Genomic DNA, 24,521 nt, shown 5'->3' on the forward strand with positions numbered 1-24,521 from the left:
ATTCTTCACTAGAAGACAGCTTTTTGTAGGCTTGGAAACTTTAATTACTATCAGGCATGAGACCAGGACTATTGAGAAAGGGCTCACATGTTTCAGACAGCCAGCTTTACTGTCCCTTGTTTCCAAAAGAAATAAAAAAAGATGTCCCTGCCACCAAATGGAGGATAAAGACAATAAGAATTGAATGGTGATATGCTATCAGCAAAGATCGTGGAACTTATATAAAACCAGAAATTACATAAATCAGATAGGTCAGATGTAATGGCCAAAGTAATATTATCATTGGTCTTGATGTTAGGTATTAAATGTATACCACTGACAGCTTGGTGGTGTCACCAGTGAGACATGTAAGAACAAAAGCAAAGTATCAAGGTCAAGTCACTGAACTTTGTCCATGGAGCGGGCTGGAATTGCTCAGATCACAAAAAGAACCAGGCAGAAGCCTATTGCTTCAAGGCTCTAAATGTTGCTGCTGCTGCTGCTGCTGCTGCTAAGTCACTTCAGTCGTGTCCGACTCTGTGTGACCCCATAGACGGAAGCCCACCAGGCTCCCCCGTCCCTGGGATTCCCCTAGATTATGCCAAATTAAAGTTATGTAAGAGGATGGCTTCAAATCACAAAATTTGTTTCTGAATCTGTCCTTCGTCATGACCACAACCTTTCCATGCCCAAACTCTTGCTTTCTCCTTTTATTCTTCTATTTGCATTAATTGCATTTTAGGCTGTGTTGCTTACTTTATCAACTTCTTTATCATCAGATGCTGCTGCTGCTGCTGCTGCTGAGTCACTTCAGTCGTGTCCGACTCTGTGTGACCCCATAGACGGAAGCCCACCAGGCTCCCCCGTCCCTGGGATTCTCCAGGCAAGAACACTGGAGTGGGTTGCCATTTCCTTCTCCAATGTGTGAAAGTGAAAAGTGAAAGTGAAGTCGCTCAGTTGTGTCCGACCCTTAGCGATCCCACGGACTGCAGCCTACCAGGCTCCTCCATCCATGGGATTTTCTCGGCAAGAGTGCTGGAGTGGCTTGCCATTGCCTTCTCCGATGACCTACTTTATTTTCTTGTCTCCTAATTCACCTTCCTATCTTAGCCTCTCCCCCTACCCCTCACAACAATAGTAAATTCCCTTCTTCATTTAATAAACATTTGTTGAAGTCCTACTATGTGCAAGCAGTTGGACTAAGTAGATGATCTGGCTTCGTGGAGCTAGGAGGCTTTACTTTGACCAAGGGGAGAGGTCAGAGTGCAAACCATTATCAACCTGTCTTTGGCAGTGGAAGCTGGTCAAAATAGAAAAAGAATTTTTAGCACCTTCCATAAATGGGTTTCCGTGGCTCTGGATGCTGGGGAATAAAGTTCTAGGCTCCTAGAGGCTGGATCTCTGAAGACAAATGACCAAGAAAAGGCTACAACTCCATAGAACATACTTTCTCATCACTTTCTCTTTTGACTTTGCCAATTATTCCCCCAAGGAAAACAGCACTGAAGATGAGGACCACTTTCCCAAGACAGCAGTGGCTTGCTGCAGTCTTTGGCTGCTGGCCTCCCTCTGTCAGAATAGAGTAGGCCTGAGGATGGAGGCGGGGCTCAGCTGCCCTGATGTAGGATCTCAGATATAATTGCTCCTCTTTCAACCAGTCAAGATTCTAGTGCTCAGAATGAATAAAACTAGACAAGCAGGATTTTTTTAATAGGAGCTTTTGTTAAACAGGACATTTCTGCCTAGGCATGACACATATTACACTTTTTCAGAATTTAAAAGAAATTTCAGAAATTTAAATTATTTCTCATTTTCAAAATTTAAAAGTCACTCATTTTTTTTGCAATTTTAAAAGTATTAAAAGGTGAAAATAATTGGGTCATGGGATGGAATTGTAATTGGAAAGAAAAAAGCAACTGTAGGGCAATTATGGGTTTTGAAGGGCTTCCCTGGTGGCTCAGACGGTAAAAGAATCTGCCTACAATGTATGAGACCTGGGTTCCATCCCTGGGTTGGGAAGATCCCCTGGGGGATGGCATGGCAACCCACTCCAGTATTCTTGCCTGGAGAATCCCCATGGTCAGAGGAGCCTGGCGGGCTACGGTCCATGGGGTCGAAAAGACTCTGACATGACTGAGCGAACTAGCACAGTACAGCAGTATGGGTTTCGAGAAAGGAAATGACATATGAAAAATGTTATGAAGAAAGTATTTGTATTCAGTTAACTAATAAGCTTGGGACGTTTTGGTTAATTAGGCTCATGGATTCAGAAGGTGATCACCTATATTCCATTATTTTGTAGGAAACGAGTCTCCAAAGCAGGCTTCCCAGGTGGCTGGGTGATAAAGAATCTGCTTGCCAATGCAGGAGCCACAGGAGATGCAGGTCCCATCCATGGGTCGGTAAGGTCCCCTGGAGGCAGAAATGACAACCCACTCCAGTATTCTTGCCTGGAGAATCTCCATGGACAGAGGAGCCTGGTGGGCTACCGTCCATGGGGTCACAAAGAGTTGGACACAACTTAGTGATTAAATCAGCACCACCACAGCTTTTAGGAGGGAGGTACGAAGGAAAGTTATAATTAGAATAACCTCTGCATGCAGAGAGACCTTTTACCCAAAGCCTTCTGAGTATTTGGAGAACCTACTAAACCCAGCAACTCTCACAGCAGAACTTGATTTTGAGCCAAAGAAATGTCTTGCAGGAACTCTATAAAATTTTTTTTTTTTTTACTAGAGAGAAATATAGAGTTAGATACATATCTGAAATCATGTTAGGTAGAGAATTTCTGTCATGTTCCTTATCTGTAATACCTTATTGCATTACCTCCCTAATTCTCTTTATAGCTACTTGGCTTTTAATATGTGTCTAATAAAAATTCATCAGTCTGTCCAAGAACTCTGCTATTAGGCCATGTGAGAAATTTATAAGAAAATCCACAATTGTATTTAGCTCAAAGTAAACAATGCCAGAAGAAGAACTGCACTATATATCCAGAGAATAAATGCTTCTGTGGAAATTTTCAGAATTCAGAGGAAGCAGAAATTGAAGGAATCTTTGTGATAAAACAAGGAGCCACCACAGAGTTTTCCTTATGGTACTGAATACATAAAACCAACAGGCTGAAATAAAAGAAACACAGAGAAGGCATCCTGAAATAGACACATTTGTTGCATGTAATAGAGGACTTTTCTGTTTTTAAGAAAGAAAAATTCCATTCAGTTCAGTTCAGTTCAGTCGCTCAGTCATGTCCGACTCTTTGCAACCCCATGGACTGCAGCACTCCAGGCTTCCCTTTCCATTACCAACTCCCGGAGCTTACTCAAACTCGTTTCCATTGAGTCAGTGATGCCATCCAACCATCTCATCCTCTGTTGTCCCCTTCTCCCGCCTTCAATCTTTCCCAGCATCTGGGTCTTTTCTAGTGAGCCAGTTCTTTTCATCAGGTGGCCAGAGTATTGGAGTTTCAGCTTCAGCATCAGTCCTTCCAATGAATCTTCAGGACTGATTTCCTTTAGGATTCATTGGTTGGATCTCCTTGCAGTCCAAGGGACTCTCAAGAGTCTTCTCCAGCACCACAGTTCAAAAGCATCAATTCTTCAGCGATCAGCTTTCTTCACAGTCCAACTCTCACATCCATACATGACCATGGGAAAAACCATAGCCTTGACTAGACGGACCTTGGTTGGCAAAGTAATGTCTCTGCTTTTTAATATGCTATCTAGGTTGGTCATAACTTTCCTCCCAAGGAGTAAGCATCTTTTAATTTCCTGGCTGCAAGTGAGATTACTGAATTGTGCACATCCTTAGATCTAGAGTGTTTGAAGGGCTCTTATAAACATTCCAGAATATAAATACCAAAGCTAGGTAACCAAGTTACCAAAACTGCCTTCAGGGGTAGGAAAATGATAAAAAAAAAAAAAGGTCATAAACATGTTCTCACGAAGTGTAGCAAACAAACAAGTACAGAAATAACAAAAATGACACAATGTGCTTACCTATTATTTATATCAACAGCTTCCTCCCAAAAGTATCTTTCAAGACAGCTCTGTTTTATTGGATGAAGTCACCGCAGGTATGGCAATGTTTTTTAAACACATGGAGGATAACTAAAAAACCGCAGGTCTGCCAATCCTAATCTCTCAGATCATCCGTCTCCCCTTCTCCACGCCTCCCACGTGTCTGTTCTCTATTCTGCTTCCCTATGCCTGCCCTGGAAATGGGTTCATCTCTACCATTTTTCTAAACTCCACATATACTGGTTAATATACTCTATTTGTTTTTCTCTTCCTGACTGACTTAACTCTGAGTGACAAGACTCTAAGACCATCCACAAAGCTAGTGGGAAGCTGCTATACAGCACGGGAAGTTCAGCTCTGTGCTCTGATCACCTAGATGGGTGGGATGGGAAGGGGCTGGGAGGAAAGCTCAAAAGGGATATATGTTTAAGTATAGCTGGTTCACTTTGTCTCGCAGCAGAAACTAACGCAACACTGTAAAGCAGTTGTACCCCCTCCTTCAAAAAGAAAAAAAAGTATTAGCCATCTCCCATCAAAACATCAGAAACTGTCACGTAATAAAGAAATTCTTTGACTTAATTTGCTAGTTTTATGACTTGAGCCAAATTTTTATGTGCCGTTTTTTTTTTTGTCGCAAAGCCTGAAGATACAATTGCAAATTATTCACGGTATATCTGAAGCTCAGGATACCGTTAGGGCATGTGACTTTCTTAGTGGGGCCCCAGGCTGACGGAGGCGCACCCCCGCGAAGCAGAGGCGGAGGACCCAGTCAGCGGAGGGGCGCCGGGACACCCTGGCAACCCAGGGCTCGGCCCAGCCCCGCCGGCTCGGCTGCCGCCTGCGGTGTTGGGTTCTCGCGCAGTCAGGTGTCTCCGGAGGCAGGCGCAAGATATTTATGACCGCGGGGTTGGGCCGGGAATGCGGGGCCGAGGAGCGACCGGCTGTGCCTCCTTCTCCCCCGCCTTATTCGCAGCCAGAGACCCCCTTCCGCTACACCCCTCAGCCGAAGGCGCTCCGACAGGTGACTCCAGTGCGGGGCGGCAGGCGTGGGGTCGCTCCGGACAGCGGCGGAGCTCGGCGCGCCGACTTCTCGCGAGGTTTCGGGCCCCCTCCGCCCCCTCACCCGCCCCCTCCTGGCTGAGGCGCCGGCAGCTCCCGCTATGGCTGCGCTGCGGAGGCTCCTGTGGCCGCCGCCGCGGCTGCCGCCTCCGTGCTCGCCTCATCATCCCGCCCCTGGGCCGTGGGGGCGGCCTGCGGGCACAGCCCCGGGCCCTCCGGGCCGGCCCTTCTCCTGCCGGGAGGAGGACGAGGGGGCTGTGGCGGAGGCGGCTTGGAGGCGGCGGCGGCGCTGGCGGGAGCTGAGCTTCGCGGCCGCGGCCGGCGGGGGTCTGGTGGGCCTGGTGTGCTACCAGCTGTACGGGGACCCCAGGGCCGACTCCGCGCGGGCGGCGAGCCCCTGGCTGCCCTCGGAGAGCGCGGCCGCCGAGCCGGAGGACCCGCCGGGCGGCCGGGCGCTGCTTCCCATCCCGGTCGCCGCTGCCAAGGAGACGGTACGTGCGTGGGAGCGCCTGCGCGCGCCTGGGCGGCCCGGCAGGTGACTCCCGGGTGAGGACCGCCAGGTGTTAACACCTGAGCGCCGGGAGAGACGGGGTGACGGCCGCGCGGGGCGCGCGTAGACCGGATGTTGGGGGTTGTCGCAGTGTGACTCTGGGGCCGCCGATCGGGGACGTCCTGTGAGCGAGACCGAAACCTTCTAGGCCGGGCAGCCCCGAGTCTTCACCTAGCGTGGGGAAGACACACCTGGTGCATCACATGTCTTGACGCATCACATCAGGACCTTTAGATTGCTGCAGCCGACACCTAGGCACCAGAGCCCAAACCCACGACAAAAAAAAAAACAACACCCCTACCCAGCAGAAGCCAAGGGCAAGACAGGCTGAAAGTCATGGCACAAAGAAGGGCTGCATACGCGGGAGAACAGACTCCCAGGCTGAGCCGGGCCTCAGCTCATGATCAAGGAGGTTCAGCGCGGTAGCAGAGCATCAAAGGCGTGGTCTGAGATCCCAGAGGCCGCTGCGTTATTGTATGGAGGTTCATGAGTCCCAAGAGCGGAAATGCCAAAACTGTGTAGCCTCCTTATAAAAGGTCAGAAAGAACGAATGAAGATGTCACCAGATTAAAAAAAAAACCAAACAATTATTCAAGAAGTATATTTCTCTCTCTCCCTCCTCCCCCAGTAAAGCCAGATACTCTCAAGTACGGTCAATAAGCGAGAAGATGGATAGGACAGTAAAAGTAGGAAACTGAAAGAGGGTTAACTCTTGTAGAGGAACTTAAGAGGAAACTGTTCAGGTATCATCGTGTAGTTGACAATATAAGGTAAAGGTGAGTATAAGGCAGGAGTGAGAAGAGGGGCTGGAAGCTTTTGTCTTAGTGTATTAAGAGTCATGCATGACTAGGAAGTCATCTAGGAAAATTCTTGCAAGAGGAAGAGTATGAAGGGCTTAGATGACAATAATTGGGGAAAGAGACAGCTATTCTGTTTTGAACTTTAATATAATTTATATACCCTTTATTCTTTGCCCAAATAGGTGATGGTGATCTGATGTAAGTTCATCAGTTCTTTTGGTGGAGATTGTTGATTTATTTAGAACAGGGAATTTATTTAGAACAGGGAATTAAGGACCAGCATTGTTCTTGCCTGGAGAATCCCAGTGATGGGGGAGCCTGGAGGGCCGCCGTCTATGAGGTCGCACAGAGTCAGACACGACTGAAGCAACTTAGCAGCAGCAGTAACAAATCACAAATATTTATATATTTGTGATGTATATATATATAAGCCAAAGTATATTTATACAGTGAATGCTTAAAATACTAGCAAATACCCTCAACCTTCATCCCTTTCCCCCCGCCACAAACACATGTTAAACTTGTGTCCTGTTTAACCAAGTGAAAGTGAAAGACGCTCAGTCGTGTCCGAGGCTTTGCGACCCCTATACAGTCCACGGAATTCTCCAGGCCAAAATACTGGAGTGGCTAGCCTTTCCCTTCTCCAGGGGATCTTCTCAACCCAGGGATCTAACCCAGGTCTCCCACATTGCAGGGGGGTTCTTTACCAGCTGAGCCACAAGGGAAGCCTTTTTAATCAACCACAGTTATCTGGGAACATTGAAGATTCAAATGGTATTTTCTTCTTTCTAAAAATTATACAGAGTGAAGTAAGCCAGAAAGAAGAACATCAATACTGTATATTAACGCATATATATGGAATTTAGAAAAATGGTGACCTGAACCCTGTATAAGAGACTGCAAAAGAGACATAGGCATTTAGAACAGTCTTTGGGACTCTGTGGGAGAGGGTGAAGGTGGAATGATTGGGGAGAATGGAATTGTAGCATGTATATTATCATAAGTGACCAGTCCAGGTTCGACGCATACATTTTCCTCTGTTCATTTCTTTGCATTTGTGCTTTTTTAATAAAATCCTTTTTTAGAAATAAAAAAATAAATAAAAAATAAAAATAAAAAAAATAAAAAATCAGTTTTACTTTTAAAGTTGAGAGAGTGTCAATCAGTTTTTGAAAGCCCACACTCAGAAAGCTGGGAGTCTGGTTTTATCACTTCCTAGTTGTGTAATTACTGAAACTCAATGCCTGTTTCCTCTTCTGTGAAATTAATAGAGTCTGTCTCATAGAGTTGTGACAGTTAAATGAATTAATATATTTAAAGGAGTTAGAATGGCACTCCTAGCATGTAGTGAGCATTCAGCAAATTTGTATTTTTATTTTATTCATTTGTTTACTTATTTATTGTCTATTTATTTACCTACATTATTATTGCTTGGTGTTTATAAAAATTCATGTACGTTGTTTTAAAAATCAAGTAATACTGAAGTCGTGTCTTACCTTTTTTCCTTTAGTATTTTGTTTTCCCCCCTCTGAAAACTTTTATAATCTTTTTCCCTGGTGTTTGAAAATTTCAGGATAATTAGCTTTGGTGTGGGAATTTTTTCTTTTATTGTGCCTTACATTTAAGGATCCTTTCAGTAAGGAAATTCACATCTGGAAGTTCTTTGTACTTTTCTTGTATTATTTCTTGGACAGTTTCTTCTCTGTTTTCGTTTTCTGGAATCTGTGTCAGTCTGAAGTTACACTTCCTGACAGATCCTAATCTAATTCAAATTCTAATCTTACTTAAATTCTAGCTTTTTAATATCTTTGTTTATTTTTATGAGAGGTATCTTTGACTTTATCTTCCAACCTGCCTTTTAAATGTTTTATTTCAACTCTCCTAATTTTTTAATTCAAAGAACTATTTTGTGTTCTCTGCTATTCATGTATTTCAGCGTTCTGTTTTGTTTTATGGCTGCTAAAATTCTCTTTGTATCATAAGGATATTCATTGTAGGGTTTTAAAAAATTGTCTACTACTCCATGCATTGTGTTGTTTCCTCCAGATTTTTTTTTTTATTATTTTCATTTGATTTTCTGAGCTCTCACTTCCTTTTTGGAGGTTTTCCTTGCTTACCTGTGGTTGTTGCCTGTCAGAATTTGAGAAGCTCTTTGTACCTGAGCATGACTTTTCATTTGGTAATCTGGGCTTTTCATTAGGGTGGCATGCAAATGTCAGTATTTTAAAAGTCTTTTTCTCTGGTGTCATTGCACTTCTGTAAAGAATAGGTGAGTTGGGAGGAGCAGTTGTCTTCTGGATTCAGGCACAGGTGCACGTTCGTGTGAGAGCATGTGTGCTGGGGGAGTGTCCAGGGATGGGCTTCCGTGCTGTTATCTCATCCTCTCTTTTCAGCCCCACTGCTTGCTCTGCTTCCATGACAACATGTGTTCCCTCGGCCTCATCCTTTCTGGGGTCTGTGCTGAAAATCAGCCAACTTCTGTTTGGCCTCCTCCTCCATGGCACCCAGGGAGTGCCTCTGCTTCTGTAGTCATTTATCACTCCGCCAGGTCTTCAATTTTATAAGTCTGATGAATTCTCTTGAATGTTTAAGTCTCCTTTCCTTCTTCACTTTTTTAGGCCTTGTGTGTTTACACCTTTTGAGAGATTCATTTATTGTGATCTTAATGTGGTTAGAGGAGGAAGGGGCTGAAAGTCATGAGCTCAATCTGCCATGCGTCAGAAATAGTTTCAACTTGTGTTCCCTTTTCGTTTATTATGCTTATATTTTATTTCCCTGAAGTGATTCCTTTTGATGTTTCATACTATAGCTAAGAAACTTTGATTTATAAAACCTCTTGTAAGCTTCATTTTATACTGAACATAAACCTAGTATATAAATTAACCTGTAGCTGTTATGAGACTAATATAACTGATGGGAGTGAACAACATTAACCTATAGAAATACAGTTCTGTTACCTTGAAGATGTTTGTTTTAAAGACACTGCATCTGAACTTCCTCCAGAAGGGCTTCCCTGATAGATTTGTTCAAATACCCCTGCTTATCCTGTATTCGCAGATGATGGCTTTTGGCAGTTTTTTGTTAACTGTCTTCTCTGCTGTCTTAGTCTTTTAAGGAGCAGCATAGTGTTGGTCTTGATCACCTTTATATCTTCATTGCCTGGTATGGAGCCTATTCCTGGTTTCTTGTTGTTTAGTCCCTCAGTCGTGTCTGACTCTTTGCCATCCCATGAGCTGTAGCCTGCCAGGCTCCTCTGTCCATGGGATTCTCCAGGCAGGAATACTGGAGTGGGTTGCCATTTCTTCCTACAGGGATCTTCCCGACTTAGGGACTGAACCCGCATCTCTTGTGTCTCCTGCCTTGACAGGCAGATTCTGAGCCGGCAGGGAAGCCCTCTAGTCCTGGTAGGCACACAGTAAATATTTGTTGAGCAAATAAACCCATGCTAAATATTTGCCCAGGACATACACATTGAAAAGACACAACCCCATTCTGTGAGAATTAATAGTTTCATATTTTGTTCAACTAAAGTAGTTATTTATAGCATTAGAATTGGGAAGACTTCAGCCAAGGTCAAAATTCCAGGCTTTGGGAGACCAGACCACGTGACATTGTATTTATTTTAATTGTGCAAGCTTGGCTTGCCAAAATTTTTCTGTAAATATGGACTTGAATGTTATTAATGCTATAGAGAGGTGTTGACAACATTTTGTTTAGAACCCTACAGTTAACCTTAAAGCACTATTTTTATCAGTGGAAAACTTTTTGGTCTAAAACTGCCTTTCTGTTTCAGGGTCAGAATTTTTTTAAATCTGCTGGGTTGCTTAGCGTACCTTAACCTAGTATTTTATATATTATTTGTAACGCATGACCTATTTTATGATTTGTTCATCTCAAGAAGAAAAGAGAACATTTTTTTTTGTTATCTCGTGTATTTCTATAATAATGGCCAGTGGTCATGTATTTTTAAGTTTCTTTCGCTGTATACCTTTTCCAACCTCTTTTTAAGGCAACACATTTTGATACTTGAGGTAATGCTTCTTCCTTCTCAGAATATTGAAGAGCTTGCCAGATGTGTAAATGTAGAAGAATTTTATGAGAGGAGTCACATAGATGGGAAACTGAAGATAGGTAAGTTCTGTGTAGAATACCCTAGTTGTATAGGAAGTTAAACTAGGTGATCCCCTCTTTTGTTTTCCTGGTAGATTCTGGGCTTCCCAGGTAACTCAGATGGTAAAGAATCTGCCTGCAGTGCAGGAAACCTGAGTTTGATCCCTGGGTTGGGAAGATCCCCTAGAGAAGAGCATGGCAACCCACTCCAGTACCTTGCCTGGAGACTTCCATGGACAGAGGGGTCTGATGGGCTACATACAGTTCATAGGGTCACAAAGAGTCCACTAGCACCTTCACTTTTTCACTTTCAGGATCTGGTAGATTTATTCGTCACAGGGTGGCCAGGTGAGATGCTATTGCCTCTTAGAGAATGTTAGAGGGTATGGTTCTCCACATTCTTGGTTAAAAAGAAAATACACATCAAGCAGTGTATGTTGTGTCATTTTTGCTCTGCTTTGAGGCTTGTGGGATGGTAGTTCTCTGACTGAGGCCCTCAGTAGTGAGAGCATGGGATCTCACCACTGGACTACCAAGAAATTTCCATGGCAAGCAGTTTTTAACAGTGATATTTCTTTACACAAGAGATGGTTGTGGCTTTACTAGGAAAATGACAGTGAGGCACTTAGAAGTTGCTGGATGGGAAAGAGATTAGGAGATCAACAGGATTGGCAGTTGATTGGTCTTCAGGAATGAGAGAGATGGAAGTGTCTAGGATGAGATTCAAGTTTTTGTTTTGGGTGACTTGGGTGGGTAGTGCAGCATTTCACTGAGACTAGGTCCTCAGGAGAAATAAACAGAAAGACAGGTTAGGGGTAGTATACATGGATGATGAATTTCTAACTTGCACAGTGGATCAAAGGATCTTTGGACAGCTGAAGGGATGTTTCCAGCTCAGTACATAGGTCAGAAGCACTGAAGAGAAATCTTTACTATAGATATTGACTTGGGAGTCTTCAAGTGTTGAAAGTCGTAAGGATGTATGACATTATTCAGAATACACAGAACAAAGAAAAGCACTTAAGGAGAGAGCCCTGGTGAGCATCAGCAATTTACAAGACCAACAGAGAAATGGAATGCTGCAAAAAGCTGAGACCCAGACAGATTAAAGAAAGCCAGGAAGGTCGTGGATGCCAACTAAAGATTGCAATTCAAATATTCTAAAGTTTATTACTCAAAAGTGCTCTCATGAACTAAATATTTAACTTTCAAAAATATTGCACCTATATATCACCAAATAATTAAAATCTAGAACTTATCCTGAGTCATTATGGTAGTTACCTAAAAGGTGTTCTAAAACTGTAGGCAAGGAGGCAAACTTCCCAAGGTGCCTGCCACCTGCTGGCAAATTATAAGAGAATAGCACTTGTGTCTTCTCCCTACACTCCTCCCCACACCCGCCATGTCTCAGAATTTGAAACTTGACTGAAGCCGTAGATCGAGTTGAACATTGATCTTCAGTAGAATGGTGAAAACTGGGAGTATACGGAAAAATGAACCAGACTGGAGTGATCTAAATGTCAAGATTTATAAGGGCAGAATTTGCTGGGATTATAGGGGGTGCATTGTTTGATGATCGACTGATAGAAAAATTCTGGAAACATGACTCTTCCATGTTTCGGTGATATGTTTTATTCAGGACTTAGATTCTCTTAAAATCTGTAGAGAAAGTGGCATTCTTCAATGCATATGTAAGCTGCATTACACCTGCAGCTGTGCTCTCTTAATTGTAGGTGAGTACAGTGACTCCCTAGGAAGTTTAATTCCTTTGGAAAAAAAAAAAAAAAAACTGGGAGACAGTTACCTGACCTAGAAAAATGGGTGGAGGCACTCTGGTGTAACTCCTGATTCACTAACAGTGTCACATACTAGTCAGAAGCAATTTGATCTTCACTTAATGTTTAGCTTCTGCCTGGGAAAGTACAGATCTTCCCTTCCTTTCCCTCCTGTCCTCCCCCTACAGTGATCTGTGCCCAAGGCTGCTTGTGATTGCCCTTTTGTAGTCATTCAGTTGCTAAGTGGTGTCTAACTCTTTGCAACCTCATGGATTGCAGCACGTCAGGCTTCCCTGTCCTTCACTGTCTCCCAGAGTCTGCTCAAACTCATGTCCATTGAATCGGTGATGCCATCCAACTATGTGATCCTCTGTCACCCCCTTCTCCTTTCGCCTTCAGTCTTTCCCAGCAACAAGGTCTTTTCCAGTGTGTTGGCTCTTCACATCAGGTGGCCAGAGTGCTGGAGCTTCAGCATCAGTCCTTCCAATGAATATTCAGGGTTGATTTCCTTTAGGATTGACTGGTTTGATCTCCTTGAACTCCAAGGGACTCAAGAATCTTCTCCAGCACCACAGTTCAAAAGCATCAATTCTTGGCCGCTCAGCCTTCTTTATGGTCCAGCTCTCACATCTGTACATGACTACTGACTGCCCTGTGCCACAGCTTTAAACTCAGGGATTAAAGTGATTATGGAAATAACATAGGTTGAAATAAGTAAAAGCAATGTGCCATGAGGAGCAGCTGGCTTGAGGTCAGGAAAAAGAAGTCAGGATGATGACCTTGCCTTTACTCTCCTGTGCCCTGTCTGGCTGAGTCAGCAGCCTTTAAGTTGACTTTCCAGGAAGTCTCAAAAAACAGTTTTATTTACATTCAGTTCAGTTCAGTCGCTCAGTTGTGTCCGACTCTTTGCGACCCCATGAATCACAGCACGCCAGGCCTCCCTGTCCATCACCAACTCCTGGAGTTCACTCAAACTCATGTCCATCGAGTCGGTGATGCCATCCAGCCATCTCATTCTCTGTCGTCCCCGTCTCAGGCAGTCTACCTGAAAGAGAATTCAGAATAATGATAGTAAAGGTGAGACCTCGGAAATAAATAGTGATGCAGATAAATAGAATGCAGGCCCTGATTGAGAAGATACAAGAAACATTTAACAAGGACCTAGAATAAATAAAGAACAGACAATCAACAATGAATTACATAATAACTAAAATTAAAAATACACTAGAGGGAACCAATAGCTGAATAACTGGGGCAGAAGAATGGATAAGTGAGCTGGAAGACAGAATGGTTGAAAATAACTGAAGCAGAGAAGCATAGAGAAAAAAGAAAAAAATTAAATAACAGTTTCAGAGACCTCTGGGACAACATTAAGTGCATGAACATTCAAATTATAGGAGTCGTGGAAGAAGAAGAGGAAAAGAAAGTATATGAGAAAATATTTGAGGAGATTATACATGAAAAATTCCCTGACTTGGGAAAGGAAATAGCCATGAATGTCAAAGAAGCCCAGGGTCCCACACAGGATAAGCCCAAATAGAAATACACTGAGACTCATATTAATCAAGCTAACAAAATTTAAACACAAAGAAAAATTATTATTTACATTAGCCAAAACTTAATCAAACGGCCTATCCAACTGCAACAAAGCCTGAGAGATATGACCTTGTTCTGTGTGCTCTTGGGCCCAGCTAAACACGAGTCCTCTTTCTAAGGAAAAACTAGAGAATGAGCAGTAGGTATATATTGGTCTTTGTCGGTTGTGAAATATATTGTATTGGGAGAACAGCTTTTAAGTGGAAAGAAAATGCTCCTAAATAAATTATGGGATGTTCACTTAATAAAATAAATGGTTTAGACGTTTGGTTTTATCCATACAGCATGCTCCATAATCTGTCATCAAAATATTTTAAACATCCTTTTAAATACCATTCCGTCCTTTTAAGAAACTAAAGGAAATTGCCAGGGCAGAAGTAAAGAGGAAATGAGGAGCTAGAATAGTATGAGCCGTGGCTTCAGTGAGAGAGCAATGAGTCATTATTCATGGAATCCTGGGGGTTTGGATTTTAAGGCCTTCATGGGGACAGGAGATAAGACCTTGGAAAGTTGGAACTGAAATTCCATCTACCTAAAGCCAGAGCCTACAGCAACAGAACAAATGATGAAAGAATGATTCCCAGACTCCACCCCTCCCTCCCGGTACTAGGCAATGACAGGGAAGCCTGAAGATCACTGCATAGGCTCTAAGTGGAAAAAAGGACTCTCCCGAGAATGTATAAAAATGGTCCCACACTACCTCATGGGGCTTCCCAGGTGGCTCAGTGGTAAAGAATCTGCCTGCGAACTCAGGAGATGTGGGTTCAATCCCTGGGTTGGGAAGATCCCTGTGAGAAAGAAATGGCAACCCACTCCAGTATTCTTGCCTGGGAAATCCCTGAACACAGGAGCCTGGTGAGCTACAGTTCATGGGATTGCAAAAGAGTTGGACATGACTTAGCAAATAAACAACAACAACACTGCCTCATATGGGTTTAGAGTTAGCACTTCTATTACCCGGGCCAAAAAAAAAAACAAACTGATAAAGTCGGCAGAAAAATAGGCAAAACTTCTTTGAGGGAGTTGCCCCAAACACTGGCCACCTGTAATTTCTACAGAGAAGGCCTCCAGGAGGATAAACTCATCAAACTGAGTGATTATATTCCTCACAGTTTAATAATAGGATCATTTGGTTGAGTCTCTCAATTAAGGATATTCAGAATGATTAAAGACATAATGAAAAATCAGTATGAAGAAGAATGGTAGATTATAATAAAGAATCAAATAGAACTTCTCACAATGTAAAATATGGTCTTTGAGGTTGGCGAGATTAGGCAGCATATAAAACATAACTGAAGAGGCAATTGGTAATATGGAAGATAATTTTGAGGAACTACACAGAATGTAACACACTTTTAAAGAAATGGCAGAACTTCTCTGGTGGTCCAGTGGTAAAGAATCCACCTGCCAATGCAGGAGAAATGGATTAGATCCCTGGTCTGGAAAGATCCCACATGCTGTGGGGCAACTAAGCCCATGTGCCACAACTACTGAGCCTGTGTTCTACAGCCTGTAAGCTGCAACTACTGAAGCCTGAGTACCCTAGGGTCCATGCTCTGCCGCAGGAGAAGCCATTACAATTAGAAGCCTTTGAGGTCACAACTAGGGAGTAGCCCCTACTTGTCTCAACTAGAGAAAAGCCCGTGCAGTGACCAAGACCCATCACAGCCCAAAATAAAAAATAATAAAAAAAAAAGAAATGGCAAATACTAAGGAGTGTTTAAGAGATGTGGAGATAGACTGAAAGGGTCTAAAATTCCTCAGTTAGGGATTACAGGCTCAGAGAACAGAGAGAATGAGAGGCAGTATTCTAAGAGAGAATACCTGAACAGTTCTTGGAAGGAACACAAACATTAATCCTCAGATTCGGGAAGTATAAACAGTCCTGAGCAGGATAAATAAAAATGGTCAGATTATAGTGAAACTGAAAATCAAAAAATAAAAGAAGATAGAACCAGTTTCCTAGAAAGGCATGGCTGTTGGCCTGATTGAAAGACTAATTTGTGACAATGGATAAAAGTCAGGAAATACTAGACTATATTTTCAAAGAGGTAAGAGAAAATAACTACCATTAGATATCTTTACCTAGATAAATTATCATTTAGGAATGAGGATAAAATAAATTCATTTTTCATAAGTCTGAGATTGCTTACCAATCTCTGATCATCATTGAAGGAACTATTAAAGAGTGACTATCAGGAAGAAATGAACATGAAAAAAGGGTGAAATTTAAGAAGCAACAGTAAATAAAGAAATTGGTAAAGATGAAGTAAATCTTAAATATTGACTACATATTACAACAATAATTATTATTATCTTGAAAGCTAAACCAAACTGGATCTCAAATATTGGATAACAGTGATACACAAAACAGTAGGACTTGACTAGAGTTGAAGTGTTCTGTGTGGGAAGCAAAAGTAAAATTAGATGCCTACCCCATTGCAATAATAATAACCCAGGTGGATTACAGCGTTAAAGGTGATAAGTAAAACTTTACGATATTTAGAGAAAAATATATGAAAATGAAATTTTGACCCTAGGAGGAGAAGGATTTTCAAAATAAGGCAACGAACACAATTTCGGATGGAAAACACTGCCTCATTTCACTTCATTAAAACAAAAATATCTACGAAAATACAAAGAAGTCTTGGAATGGAAGAAGATACTTAAGATACATAGCATCCCATGAAGTAAGTATCCAGAATATATAGTGATGATCTACAGATTAATAAGGAAAACAACAACACAATAGAAAAATGGACAGAAGGTCCGAATAGGCAATTCAAGAATAAAATATTCAAAAGACCAATAAATACATGAAAAGATGCTTAATATTACTAGCAATAGGGAAATATAACTACAGTGAAACATACTCTGCCGGTTAGGTGTAGGGATGGTTGATTTGATCTATAAGTTCTATTTCACTGATACAGTTTTTTAATCTCAAAATCATTTTACTCTTTCTAATATTTTATTAGAAAGTTAGAACTGGACATGGAACAGCAGATTGGTTCCAAACTGGGAAAGGAGTATATCAAGGCTGTATATTGTCACCCTGTTTGTTTAACTTAGAGTTAAACAAGAGTACAAAGTTAAACAAGTTAAACAAGTACATCATGCGACATGCCAGGCTGGATGAAACACAAGCTGGAATCAAGATTGCCAGGAGAAATATCAACAATCTCGGATATGCAGGTGACACCACCCTTAAGGCAGAAAGCAAAGATAAAGACATTCTTGATGAAAGTAAAAGAGGAGAGTGGAAAAGTTGGCTCAAAACTCCACATTCAGAAAACTAAGATCATGGCATCCAGTCCTATCACTTCATGGCAAATAGATGGGGAAAAAATGAAAACAGTGAGAGACTTTATTTTCTTGGGCTCCGAGATCACTGCAGATGGTGACTGCACTCATGAAAAGACGCTTGTTCCTTGGAAGAAAAGCTATAACAAACCTAGACAGCATTTTAAAAAGCAAGAGACATTACTTTACCAGCAAAAGTCTGTCTAGCCAAAGCTATGGTTTTTCCAGTAGTCATGTATGGATGTGAGATTGTACTATAAAGAAAGCAGAGTGCCGAAGAATTGATGCTTTTGAACTGTGGTGTTGGAGAAGACTCTTGAGAGTCCCTTGGACTGCATGAAGATCCAACCAGTCTATCCTCAAGGAAATCAGTCCTACATATTCATTGGAAAGACTGATACTGAAGCTGAAATGCCAATACTTTGGCCACCTGATATGAAGAACTGACTCATTTGAAAAGACCCTGATGCTGGGAAAGATTGAAGGCGGGAGGAGAAGGGGACAATAGAGGATGAGATGGTTGGATGGCATCACCAACAGGATGGACGTGAGTTTGAGCAAGCTCTGGGAGTTGGTGATAGACAGGGAAGCCTGGTGTGCTGCAGTCCATGGGTCACAAAGAATTGGACATGACTGAGCAACTGAACTGAATACTTTATTGGGTTATTATTAGTAATTGCTCTAATTTTGTTGCCATCCCTTAATCCTCTCCAAACTTAATTTTAAATCTGTTTTATAAATGAAGGCAGTAGTTTTATAAACTTTGTCCCAGATAATGCCTTTTCAGCTTTCCTTTCTATTAAATTCAGGTAACATTTAAGTTCTTCCAAAAAATTTAGTGCCAGTGTAATGGGAATAAACTACCCAAACTACATCATTTTAAAACTTGTTTATCCTTTTCAATAATAATTTCAACAGTCAGAAACAAAAGCCACATGGTAACTTGAACAGTTAAGGTTCAGTATAAAGAAATATTAACCATTTACAGGGGATTAGCTACTAAGATCTTGCCTGGAGAATTCCAGGGACGGTGGAGCCTGGTGGGCTGCCATCTATGGAGTCGCACAGAGTCGGACACTACTGAAGTGACTTAGCAGCAGCTACTAAGAAGGAATCAGGATTATAAAGAATGCCCTTGGGCTAAGAGAGGGTACCCAAGGGAGGAACAAAGTTGGAAGGGCAGCAGCAGTGGCCTCCCTCGGTTAGGAATCAGGCCTCTTTGGAAGAGGTGTGTTCACGCTAGAGTTGGTCCAAGTTGCTGGGCCAAGGCTGGCATAGAAAGAACCACAAGCTAGGACTGGCAGCCTGCAAGCCTCCTGCTGGGGTACCACTGGGCCAGTGTTGGCAGACAGGGAATCCTGGACCGGAAATGCCTGCCCCCCTCACCTTCCCACCCCAAGCTGGGATGCATACAGGCCAAAGCTAATTGGGCCGGGAATCTCAAGTTGTAACTAGCAAGCAGGGATCCCGCCACCCTCACCCCCACTGGGGTACAGGTAGGTTGAGGAGTCTGAGACTGATTTTATTTAGTGTTTTTTGTTTGGTTGTTTATAAATTATCCAAAAGAGAGGGAACATAGTTAAATCTCCAAATATTCAAGTTCTTCCAAAGAGTAAATTGCCGAACTTGATGGGAAGGGCCTATAAAAGAACATTTTTAGGGACTATGTACGTGAGTAAAGGACAAGGCACATGGGTTGCTCTATGCTTGGTGTTCCAGACTGAATGGAATACTTTGGAATAGTATCTCCCCAAAATTCATATGCTGAAGCCCTAACCCCTCGATTAGGGCTGTATTAGGAAGTGAGACCTCCAAGGGAGTAATTAAGGTTAAATGATTAGGTCAGGAGAGTGGGCTCCTGGTCTGATAGGATTAGTGTAAGCAGAGGCACCAGAGAGTTTGCCCTCCCTCTCTGTGCGCACACCCTGCAGAAGGGCCATGTGTGGACGTAGAAAGAACGTGGCAAGCTACAAGCCAGAGAGAGAGATCATACCACGTCAGTCCTGGCACCTTGATCTTGGACTTCTAGCTTCCAGAACTGTGGCAAAGTAAATTCTGTCACTAAGCCATCCAGTCTGTGCTATTTTGTTATAGCTGCAGATAAATTCAAGGTGACTTATTTAAGGAAAAATAGCCGACTATTAATGGTATGGCGTGTTTCTTTCAGTTGTAATCTAGAAAAACTGTTTGGAGTGATTATGTAATCAGGCCCCAAAGACAATGGCTCTCATAGCCAGAGGTTTTGTCATTGAGGGTCAGCCATCACTCTCAAGAAATCAGTAGAATGTGTGGTTTTGCATAATACCACATATGCAATATGCACATATTGCATAATTTGGATGTTTGGAGCTTAGGATGATTGAGAGAAAGGTCATAGCACATGAAGCCAATGGGAGCCACAAGGAAATGTCAGGCAATTGGAATTGTTTGGTCACCATGAACGTATTTAGAGAACTCCCAACTTAGAGTGACAGAGAAGTACTGAGCTGGCAAATATATGCGTGGAGCTGAGGTGTCAAAGACACCTGGTGACTGGACCCTGCTGATTAACAGATAGGATACTCTTCATAAACTGATTTTATTGACCAGAAGAGATGGAAGTGTTCCCATTTAATTTTCATGTAGACTCTTGAGAGTCCCTTATACTGCAAGGAGATCCAACCAGTCCATTCTAAAGGAGATCAATCCTGGATGTTCATTGGAGGGACTGATGCTAAAGCTGAAACTCCAATACTTTGGCCACCTCATGAGACGAGTTGACTCACTGGAAAAGACTCTGATGCTGGGAAAGGTTGGGGGCGGGAGGAGAAGGGGACGACGGAGAATGAGATGGCTGGATGGCATCACTGACTCTGTGGACATGAGTTTGAGTGTACTCCGGGAGTTGGTGGTGGACAGGGAGGCCTGGCGTGCTGTGATTCATGGGGTCGCGGAGAGTCGGACACGACTGAGCGACTGAACTGAACTGAACTGAACTGAATGTTTACACTTTGTGGTTAATGCTTGCTGTTTAGTCGCTCAGTCGTGTCTGATTCTTTGCTACCCCATGAACTGTAGCCCGCCAAGCTCCTCTGTCCATGAGATTCTACAGCCAAGAATACTGGAGTGGGTTGCCATTTCCTTTTCCGGGGAATCTCCCAGATCCTGGGATCGAACCTGGGTCTCCTGCATTGCAGGCAGATTCTTTACCAACTTTTTACAGTGAAAATGCTAAAGTTTAGAAATCTCTTTTTCCCAAGTTTACCTAATTAAGAAGTATTGAAACTGGCATTTGAACATAGGCCTGGAGGATTGTAAAATAGGTGCCCTTATATTTCAGTGTACCAAGTTGTGTAATGTGGAAGAACACTCAGTTGGGTGTCCTAAAAACTGAGTTTTGGTCTCAGACTCATTTGCTGCCTGAGTGGCCCTGATTAAGTCCTCTCTAGATGCTGGACTAAGCTAACTGTTTTGTAAAGTGGAGCTAATATATGTTCTGTTTGCTTTTAAAAAAATAATACACCATTCCACAATTTTTTGTCTATACGCATATGTCTATGTATGCGTGTGTATATGTGTATGTATCTATATGTGATATATAAATGATATATGTTTAAGAATGAGCTTTTTTGATTTTATCTTTTTATTTTTTACCCATTCTTCCGTAATTTACTTTTTCTCACTCTTCTATGTGTCTTGTGGCTCTTACCATAAAACCACCTCTAGATCTACCCAATCAAATCCTTTTTAAATGATCACAGACCTCTCCAGTGATGTGCCATAATTTATTTAACCATTTTTCTACTGATAGGAATTTTTATTGTTTCTGTTTTTCCACTGTTAACTGTGCTACAGTGAATATCCAGGGTTCTTTGTAGATGCAAATGTTAAGTTGCTGGGTCCATAGCTATTATATTTTGAAAGAAACTATCAATTTGTTCTTCAAAATGGTTATACTAAGATATACTTTTGCCAGCAATAAGTCATGGGCTTCCAGTGTCCCCTTTCACTTTGTCAAATTTGTTTTTCCAATTTGAATTTGAAAAATGATTTACCATGATTGTTATAATTTCCACTTCTCTGATTGTTAGTGAGGTAGAGAATTTTTTGTTTGTTTATAGTTTCCTGGGGATTGCCCATTAATATCCTCTGCCAACTTTTATTTTTTATTGACTGACTTTTAGAATATGTCAAAATATTAAATCCTGTTTCTGCTTTATAGGTCACAAATGCTTTTCTGCCCTCAGTGCTTTTAAAAATGTATTTTACAGGCCAGTAAACTAAATACATATCATTTCCTTTTTAGCAAAAATGTGACCATACTGTACATATTATTCTTGCCTTTTAAACTGATATTATATTGAGATATCAATATATGATAGGTCTCTTCTTATATTTTGATGTCTTCCAAACTATGGATATGTCATAATTCAAGTTTACTGTTTATTCCATTTTCAGTTCTTTTTAAAAATCAGACTTGGTAGAGGTTTGTCTGTTTTATTATGTCTTTTGAAATGCCACTTTTTTGTGTTTACTGTTTTATTGGGGGATTTTATTTCTGCTTTTATCTTTATTGTATGTTCCTTTCTATTTTCATCAAATTTATCTTATCCTTTTTTAACTTCTTGAGTTCTTAATCCTCTTTTTTAGTTTCTATGTAAATAAATACTTAGTTCATTAATTTTAAATTCTTAATTGTCTTATAGTAAATACATAGATGAATTTTTTTATGTCCGTAATGGCATTGACCAAATTATACAGGGGGCTCTTTGTAAATTCCTAAGTGTCATTTATTTTCAAAAAGCTAATAATCTCAGTTTTTCTTTCTTTTTTTATTTAATAGTGTATCTTAAATTTTCTGAAGTGGCCTTTTTTCGTTTAGTCTTTTTAGCATTTTTCCCACGTGCATCGGGGAATAAGCCTTGAAAGAATTGGTTTTTTAAAACAGAACATGTCTAACCTTTAAACAGATAGTAATGCTATAGTGCATATTAGCTGTGTATGTATTAGCAGCTTAAAGAATAAACTACCAGCATATGTACCTTCTCTTGTCAAGGTCCGCTCTTCCCCAAAGAGAAAACCATTTTATCATTCCCATAAGTTTTCATAGTTTTATTGCAAATGGATGTATCTCTGATGCAAAACTTATTTTGCAACTAAAACATTTTATATAAACAGTACCTACCTTTTTATAATTTGTCTTTTAAGTTAATGTTTAAGAAGTTTATCCATCTAGACACATGTACTTCTAGTTCATTTTCACTCCTATATAATGCTCTACTATATGAATATTTCATTAAACCTGTATAACTTTCACAGTTTTATCTTATTGATGTTTTCATGATGACTGATAAAGTTTATATATTCTCTGTTTATTGAAATCAAAGTTAATAAGTATAAGGTCAAAACGGCCCAATGATGTTAGATAAAAAGAACTCCAAAGACACCAAATAGGTGGTGTAACAGGCTAGACAGTATATTAAAAAGCAGAGACATTACTTTGCCAACCAAGGTCCGTCTAGTCAAGGCTATGGTTTTTCCAGTGGTCATGTATGGATGTGAGAGTTGGACTGTGAAGAAAGCTGATCGCTGAAGAATTGATGCTTTTGAACTGTGGTGTTAGAGAAGACTCTTGAGAGTCCCTTGGACTGCAAGGAGATCCAACCAGTCCATCCTAAAGGAAATCAGTCCTGGGTGTTCACTGGAAGGACTGATGCTGAAGCTGAAACTCCAATACTTTGGCCACCTCATGAGAAGAGCTGATTCATTGGAAAAGACCCTGATGCTGGGAGGGATTGGGGGCAGGCGGAGAAGGGGACGACAGAGAATGAGATGGCTGGATGGCGTCCCCGACTCAATGGACATGAGTTTGAGTGGACTCCGGGAGTTGGTGATGGACAGGGAGGCCTGGCGTGCTGTGATTCGTGGGGTTGCAAAAAGTCAGACACGTCTGAGCGACTGAACTGAACAGGCTTCAATGGCGAGGTGCCCTGGGGCTGGGTTCCCGGACCCAAGCAAGTGAGGTCGAGGAAGTCCACGCATGAACAAAGACAAAGAGCAACTTATATAGCTTCACAGCAAGGTTTGGAATGGTGGTCTCTCATAGGTCAGTTAGTTGAGGTGGCAAGACCGTGTTGGTTGCCCGATCTGCTCAAGGTTGTGCTGACACAGTGGAATAGTTCTTGCTGTTTCTGGGCTGCTGCTGCTACTGCTGCTGCTGCTAAGTCACTTCAGTCGTGTCCGACTGTGTGACTCCATAGACGGAAGCCCACCAGGCTCCCCCGTCCCTGGGATTCTCCAGGCAAGAACACTGGAGTGGGTTGCCATTTCCTTCTCCAGTGTGTGAAAGTGAAGTCGCTCAGTCGTGTCCGACCCTTAGCGACCCCACGGACTGCAGCCTACCAGGCTCCTCCATCCATGGGATTTTCCAGGCAAGAGTACTGGAGTGGCTTGCCATTGCCTTCTCCGAAATATGAGCATAAACAGATGCAATTCTAATTCTGAAATACTTCTGAACAATTCAACCCAAACACCTTCAGGGTACCTAGAAGACACCTGCTGCTACTTGAATGAGGACTACCACTCCATGCTCCTTCAGGATGGCTGGGTTTTGTGGACGTAAATGTATACAGAGGGGATGGGAGTCTGAAGGCTCCAGAGTGTTGACACTTTGAAAGGGCTTGAACCAAGCACAGGAGGAGTCAAGGAGACTCCAGAGAGATTCCGATTATCCTTACTGCCACCATGGATGGCAGTGAACCTGATGGGGCTCTATCTTCTCAAGCCTGACTGGGATGGGGAAGAGAGAATTCTTCAACCCTCTCCTTCCACTGAGGACCCATGCTGCTCCCTCCCTGAAAGACTGGCTATCGTAGACCAAAGCTGTCAGCTAGACCTTGGCCTTAAACCTCAAGTCCACACTCCCCAAGTACAGCCATTCCACCAGCTTCACAAAATAGCCACAAAGTAGAAACTGAGTAAAAAGAGTGGGAGGATTAGGGAGGGTGACCAGGATACACTAAATGGAGGGTGCGAGGACTAGCTGTAGCAGTTCTCACTGGGACATCAGGGGAATTCACACGTCCCTTCTGTGCCTCACAGCAGGATGAAGAAAGAAGAAATTTAAGTTACCAGAAAGTAGCCTAGGAGTGATTAACATTTTAATTTTAATCTAAATAAAACTTTGGAGGGAGAGGGCAAAATGGGTGAAGCGGGTCAAAAGAGACAAACTTCCAATTACAAAATAAGTCAGTCCTGGGGATGCAATATACAGCTTGGTGAATACAGTAAATACCTAGGTATCTGAAAGTTACTCAGAGAGTAAATCTTAAAAAGTTCTCAATACAAGAAA

General features: G+C 42.0%; 1 protein-coding gene across 2 annotated transcripts in view; it reads left to right on the top strand.

Moving 5' to 3' along the window:
• The first annotated feature begins 5,134 nt into the window (after positions 1-5,134).
• The window catches only part of MICU3 (mitochondrial calcium uptake 3), an 82,655-nt gene continuing 63,268 nt past the window's right edge, over positions 5,135-24,521 (top strand). For both annotated transcript variants that reach the window (XM_055416504.2, XM_055416505.2), the window contains exon 1: positions 5,135-5,548. In XM_055416504.2, coding sequence (XP_055272479.2) covers positions 5,159-5,548 — 390 coding nt within the window. In that variant the 5' untranslated portion in view covers positions 5,135-5,158. The remainder of the gene's footprint in view (positions 5,549-24,521) is intronic.

This window comes from Moschus berezovskii, chromosome 26 (assembly GCF_049115385.1).
Source record: "Moschus berezovskii isolate FMDL1 chromosome 26, NW_MosBer_1.0, whole genome shotgun sequence".
NCBI lineage: Eukaryota > Metazoa > Chordata > Mammalia > Artiodactyla > Moschidae > Moschus > Moschus berezovskii.